This window comes from Alosa sapidissima, chromosome 11 (assembly GCF_018492685.1).
Source record: "Alosa sapidissima isolate fAloSap1 chromosome 11, fAloSap1.pri, whole genome shotgun sequence".
NCBI lineage: Eukaryota > Metazoa > Chordata > Actinopteri > Clupeiformes > Clupeidae > Alosa > Alosa sapidissima.
Genome location: NC_055967.1, coordinates 34774264 through 34781763, shown reverse-complemented (window position 1 = coordinate 34781763; position 7500 = coordinate 34774264). Strand labels below are relative to the sequence as shown.

The 7500-nt window shown below is 46.0% G+C and overlaps 1 protein-coding gene across 1 annotated transcript in view; it reads right to left on the bottom strand.

Annotated features, from left to right (window-relative positions):
• Nucleotides 1–7500, bottom strand: part of srgap1a (SLIT-ROBO Rho GTPase activating protein 1a) — a 111271-nt gene that overhangs the window by 68221 nt on the left and 35550 nt on the right. Inside the window, 1 exon segment of the mRNA XM_042110926.1 lies at nucleotides 1646–1808. Within this exon segment, the coding sequence (XP_041966860.1) occupies nucleotides 1646–1808 (163 nt within the window).

The window sequence follows — 7500 nt, the reverse complement described above, 5'->3', positions numbered from 1 at the left end:
CCCTACAACCCCCCCCCCCCCCCCACACACACACACACACACACACACACACACACACACACACACACAGCCCCCCACTGCTGTGCTCAGAAACACCAGGAGGATAGCATCACTCTATTCAGTATGACAAACACATAACCATATGCATACACACACACATACAGTACACACACACACACACACACACACATTATTGAAAATAATGAAAAATGACTCAGTGGTGTGTGTGTGTGTGTGTGTGTGTGTGTTGTGTGTTCATCCTAAAGTGGAGCGTTGGCGATGTGGGATGGTGGAGGATGCCTAACTGGGTGTGTGTTATGATGCACTAAAGTGTGTGTGAGATGCTCTTCATCAGAGTCATGTGGTAATATCTGACAGTTACACTTCATACAATGTCAGTGAAGATTGAGAGGGGTAAAGGAGTACATCAGGATGCTGGAGAGGAGGGCATCATGTGCGATGTCTAGTGTGTATGTGTGTCTGTGTGTGTGTGTGTGTTGTGGGGACAGATGGTTAGGTGTGTTTTGCATGTTGCTGAGCCACATCAGAAAAAGCTGACTCGGCACACCCATGCTTCGGGCCTGAACAGAACACAGTCTGTTAAGTGTGTGTGTGTGTTCAGGGGACAGTGTATGGCACAGCGCACCGCGGCCCTTTAACCTTCACTGCTAAAATAACAGGAAACTCATCCGCCCACTTCCTGTCTGTCCATAGGGACAGTCGTGGGGAGGAGGAAGAGCTGACCTGTCCCTGTCATCCCCGCAGCAGCAGACCCTGACTCCAGTGCACAGGATGGCCTGCTCAGCTGTGCCGCATAAACAAACTTCCCTCCCTTTCCACAACATCCCTCTCTCTCTTCAATATCTCTCTCTCTTCAATATCTCTCTCTTCAACATCCCTCTCTCTCTTCAACATCCCCCTCTCTCTTCAATATCTCTCTTCAACATCCCTCTCTCTCTTTAATGTCTCTGTCTCTTCAACATCCTTCTCTCTCTTCAACATCCCTCTCTCTCTTCAACATCCTTCTCTCTCTTCAACATCCCTCTCTCTCTTCAACATCCCTCTCTCTCTTCAACATCCCTCTCTCTCTTTAATGTCTCTCTCTCTTCAACATCCTTCTCTCTCTTCAATATCTCTCGCTCTTCAACATCCCCCTCTTTCCACAACATCTCCCTCTCCTTCTCCTTCTCGTTCTCTCTTCCACCCGGCTGGACCTCTGGGCTCCAGTGTGCGGGAGTGTGGAGTTCGGCCAGTGCCCAGTGCCCAGTGCCATGGGCTCTGCCCAGACAAATCTGCTTTTGCTCCCTTCCCATTCTGACCCTTTCCGCATACTTGTCATGTCTATTGTCCATCTCTCCTGACGGTCTTTCTTCTCCCACTCTACTCTCTGTCTACCAGCTGTAAACGTGAGAGCAACTCAGCCTTGATCTGTTCAAGGACCAAACATATGCACACACACACACAGCTAACAAATTCAGAAACTATATTTGCACTCTCTCCTCATTAGGACTAGTATTAGATCAGTTTGTCTGTAGTCAGTCAGTCAGTCAGTCAGACAGTCAGACAGTCAGTCAGTCAGACAGTCAGACAGTCAGACAGTCAGACAGTCAGACAGTCAGTCAGACAGACACACACACACATTCACCTTCTTGAGCAGGCGTGTGGAGTCCTCACTGATCTGCATGAAGCGCATGATGACGTTGTTCAGGTAGATGTCGCTGAGCGTGGCGTGGTCCTTGCTCTCCCGTCGCACCTGGTTCAACAGCAGGTACCAACAGTTCACCGGGGACAGCAGGTTCTGGTCTTTTCTACAGAGAGAGAGAGGGGGGGGGGGGGGGGGGATCACTGGTAAGACCAGAAAAATAAAATGCCAACAGCATGCTCTTCCTTCCTTTCCCTTGATGATTACTGTCCTACACAGCAGCATCTGGAGTCACTAACTTCCATGGTGAGCTGTGTGTGTGTGGGTGTGTGTGTGCGTGTATATATAATGTGAGTGTGTGTGTGTGTGTGTGTGTGTGTGTGTGTGTGTGTGTGTGTGCGCATGCGTGTGATGTGGTGTGTGTGTGTTTGTAAGCGTGTGTTTGTATGTGCATGGTTGGCTTATGTGTGTGTGTGTGTTCCTTGCAGCTGCAGTACACAGCGACATTTCTGGGGCATACTGTACAGAGGCGTGGTCCTGGGACAAAGCCATGCTAACAGGGGAACAGCCACGTGGCTGCCACGTCCACACACACACACACACACACACACACACACACACACACACACGCACACGCCAAAATAAACCTGTGCTGGAGGAGGTCTGGAGGACTGCAAGCCTAGAGGGACATGAGCTATTTGAGTGAGCCACAGTTTGCTGCAGCAGCACATTTTTCCTACAGAGTTTTGCATGTAGCACAGCAGGGAGAGCTACTTTTGAGTGAGGAGGGGAAGAGAAAATTGCTGTGTGCAAATGAGTATTATCTAGTGAAAGAGGGAAAGAGTGTGTGTGTGTGTGTGTGGGGGGGGGGGGGGGGGTATGGGTGTGTGTGGTTTGTGTGTATGGGTGTGTGTAAAAATGAAAGACAGACAAAAAGAGAATGTATGATGAATGTGTGTGTGTGGGGAGGGGTTGTTAATTTGTGATGAAATGAGTTTATGATAGACAGCAGGAGATGGCGTGTGAGAAAGAGAGAGACGCCAGCTCATGACTTCTGATTGACTCAATCCATTCCCAGCACTGCGGGCACAGGGTCAACAGATGGCAGAGAGTGGGAACGCCAGGATCCATATGGAGCCTCTCCTCTGCTTCCTCTTCACCCACTCACACACTCTCTCCCTTTCTCTCGCTCTTGTACACACACACACAGACAGGCAGCTCCCATCAACACTACAGGTGAGAGATTGCATTTTATCCCACAAGCCTTGACCTATACCCTAACCCTGAAACACACACACACACACACACACACACAAAAACACACACTCTACCTCCCAAATTTCGACTGGAACTCACAGAAAACGGAAATGCACCAACATTTGCTGGCCAATCAAAATATCAAACCCACGGTCCCGCTCATTCCTGCAGTACCCCCCTCTTCCTGTGTCTTTCTCTGCTCATCTGAAAAACAGGATGCCATCTTGGCTTCACACATGACAGACGCCCCATAAGGCCCACATTAGAGATGAACTCCAGGACCATGTAATAGCTTACTCTCAAGGCCCTGGTTAGAGGCGGGTGGAAACACACACACACACACACGACTCAAAGAGGGCACATCAAATGTAACCATGAGGGTCTAATTCAACTAAAAGCCCACAGACATATGATTGCAATATACTGCGTGTAGGACATGCCATAAGGACCTCTTTTAAAAGGGCCGAGAGAGAGAGAGAGGGAGGGAGAGAGAGAGAGAGAGAGAGACAGAGAGGGAGAGAGAGAAATGGCAGCATTACACTAGCAGTATAGTGCATTTTGTTAGAATGCAATTACTGTAAATCTTTTGACCCTGGTGCATGTCATCTTCACATCCCTACATGACCACACAAGTCTGTCTGTGTGTGTGTGTGTGTGTAGTGTAGTGTAGTGTGTGTGTGTGTGTGCGTGTGTATTTGTCTGTGCGTATTAACAAGTTGCATCCCAATATCTCATACAGAGTATGAAAGATGTTCTAGAAGGCTTGATAATATGCCAGTGATGAGCTGCTCTAGTTTTGAATGAAATACAAGTGAACTTCCTGTGAGTAACACAGACTACCATCCACTACCAACCTGTTACTGTAAACCCATGACTCAAATGGACTGGGCTGTCCATAACGAAGCCGGATGGTCATTAGGTAAAGTAGGTCACTAAGCACAAGGCCAGACTGGTGGTTGAACCCGCACTGCTCACGAGATGAATCAGAAGATTGGTTCATTTGATAACACACACACACACACACACACACACACACACACACACACACACACACACACACACACAGTTCAGGAACTCTGGTGAGGAGATGGCCCAGATCCCAGAACGCATTGTGGAAATGTGTGTCCGCTTCACCAAACTGCAAATTGAAGCCTAGTGTCAGAATGGACTGACCCAATGGGACCTATTCACCACAGCAGAATCAACCCATTATGATCAACGGTTCTCGATCTCTCTTGTCCTTTATCTCTCTCTCTCTCTCGCTCTCTCTCTCTCTCTCTCTCTGTTGAATAAAGCTGTATGGGATAGTGGCCAATAAAAAGAGGAAAACTACAAAGGCATATCCACATGCTGCAACTAGTGTGTGTGTGTGTGTGTGTGTGTGTGTGTGTGTGTAAGCGTTTTCAGATATAACCTCCGGAGTATATGAGGAGGTTTGTCAAACGGAGGTCCTACCCTTTGGATGATTCAGATATGATGCTAACCTGCGGACCTATTACTGACCTAATACGGACGTATGTGTGAACGACATACACGCACATTACAGAATCTCCGTGTGGTTGTCGAGTGAGGGGTGGGGGCTTGTAGAGTTCACAAGATGCGAGATATGACGCAGAATATATGCGGCTGCTGCCTGTCACAGCTGCTTTTTGTTTACAAAATGTAGCCTATACATTATGTAGGCTAAAGAAGAGAAATCTATTGTGCATAGGCAAATACTTGAAGTAGGCTACTCACGTAAGTGCGCACTTGAAATTGACCTAGCCTACAGTATTTGTATGTGTGCTTCAAATAAACACATTTATCTGTTTTCAACGTTATGTACCAGAATTAGCTATAGAACCCCAAATCTGGTTTGTGTTGGAGAGAGAGAGCATGCACAAACTTTATGGTAGGCTACCAGCCAATTCAGTAGGCTAACTCAAGACTTCAAGATCATACAACGTTTTTAAGCAACAAACAAAATACTAACATTAATAACAGTGAAGTTGTTCGTTTTTTCATGGTTTATTTTTTCCAAAAGCATCCTCTCCCCATGTGTCGCATTTACGTGTGTGTGTGTGTGTGTGTGTGTGTGTGTGTGTGTGATAATGACAGTGTCTGTTAATGTTGTTTCTATATATTATTCATAATATGGCAAAAAGGGACTACCACATAATAACAGGAAATGCATCCAAAACCACTTACTTTCAGATTTATAAGAGGCACAGAAAAAGGTCACTTCTTTGTAATGTATGCATTTATAGTTAGATTCCTTATGTATTCTTAATGATGATGATGATGATGATCAAGACAGACAGACAGACAGAGAGAGAGAGAGTCCCTGTCCATGTACCCCTATCCCTTGTATATACCTGTATAATTGCTTAGATCCTGAAAAATATATTTAAAACAAATCTTTGTATATTCCCACAAGGTGTTTAGGTGCTCTGAAAATGAGAACCAAAATGATTTTTCAGACTTGTAAGGTCTGCTGTTCAGACCCTGAAGGAATTTATTTTCTGTTCATTGTTTTTTGTGAGAGTGTTTCTACTTATCTCAGTAAGGAAAATAAATCAAGAGCCTATGTTGAGTACAAATATGTCTTCTGAAGGCTTAAACAGAGCCCAGCCAAAAACTCCAATACAATTTGTATCAACTTTGAGGGACAGCTATGACCATGCAGGATTATCCAGACCAAACGTGACGATTTTGCTACATACTATTCCTATTTATGTACCAGCATGCAAAATTTGAGCCTCCTACATGGTTTAGTTCTTGCGCTGTGGGCTTGTGAACTTTGACAAAAAAAAAGAGGCCGAACAAAATCGACACCCCCCTCCCCCTGTAAAACTGTCTGTATCTTGGAAAGTATTGATCTTACATAAGAGTAATTTTACAGTGTGTCTCCTGGGTAACATAGGTACACCTGGTAATTTTTTCAGAATTTTTTGAGACCTAAGTGCGTGGGCCCTGGTTGAATTGACGTGGAATGACCAGAGAGAGAAAGAGAGAGAAAGACAGAGAAAGAGAGAGAGAGAGAGAGAGAAAGAGAGAGAGAGAGAGAGAGACAGAGAGAGAGAGAGAGAGAGAGAGAGAGAGAGAGTGGGTGGGTGGAGAGAAACAGCATGAAAGAGGCCCAAGGCTACAGAAGGACAATCAAAGGCAAAAGTTGCAGTAACAATCTTTGTTTTTTTTTCCTTTTTTATTCTTTATGAGCACCCACTCCCCTGGCAAAAGAAACTTTTCTCCAGGCTTAGATCGCTCTCCCTCCTCGGGAACTTTTCTCTTGTTCCCCATCCCTTTCTTGTATCCAACCATCATATCTACAGTCCGCTCTCACCACCACCTCTCCTCTCCTCTCCCTCCCTCCTCATATCACTTTGGTTCACTTTCTACCCTCTCTCTCTCTCTCTCTCTCTCTCTCCCTCTCTCTCTCCTCTCTCTCTCTCTCTCTCCCTCTCTCCTCTGCAAGGCAGCAGTTCCTATCCATCCAAGCCCCGCCTCTCACATAGTCAGTGCTGAGTCTCCATCCTTTATCTCAGGCAGCAGAAGTTGACCCCTCTCTCTCTCTCTTTCTCTACAGACTCTCTCTCTCTCTTTCAGACTCTCTCTTTGTCACCAGTCACTGACACTGACTCCATTAACAAAAAAAATGTAAAGCCCTCTCGACGAGATGTCGGATTTTCACACCTGCTTCTGCCAGGACCTGCTGCTACCACACCTCCTACTCTCGGCTTCTCCTTCCGTCTGCTGCTACCACACCTCCTACTCTCGGCCTCTCCTTCCGTCTGTCAGAAGCCCAAGAAGGACGAGATGGGAAACGCTGAGTGAGGAAGACAGTCCAGGAAAGCCTTGTGAAACGGAGCTATTGTTCACCAGTAATTATGAAATGGCTCCCTGCTTTGTGGCTCTCCGACAAGCCTGACAGTTCATTTCACAGTCCAGGCTTATGGAAATGAGGGGCAAACGCATAAATATTCGGCGGCGCAAATATTTACCAGCAGCTGAACATCAGACTGAACATAATGAGGGCTTTTACAGGTAACACAATAAAAACAAATACCAGGGATGGGAGGATGTAAACGTGGTTTTAGTGAGAATGTTTTACAAATGTTACGTAACTCGACACAGCCCAAGAGACGGCTTTCATTTCAAAAAAGCCTCCTCGGGATCGTGTCACTTGCCAGAGACAAGCTGCACTTCAGTGTTAATCCCAATACTTTTGACTGTCCTCGTGCAGGAAAAATTAGTTACTGAAGCTGTTCAATGTGCAGCATCATTTTAAAATAACACTTTGAGTCACCAGCAAGGATAATAGCAAAGGAATAACATGGACATGACTGTCCATCGACTTAGACACAGTGAGCTACTGCCATTTAGCCACTGAAATAGCATCTCGTTTATCTTATTATATGGTACTGACCACGGAGTGGCTAAAAGTCCTTTCGGAGTCCTCCTCTGAACACTGCTGATACTCCAGTGACCAGCACTAAGGGGAGTGGACAGTACAAACATAATGAAATAACTCCCCCATCACTCCCTGTGTAAACATGGGCCCATGTGTGATAGCTCTGCAAATACCCATCAAAGAAACTCCTCAACATATTCATATGCATGTG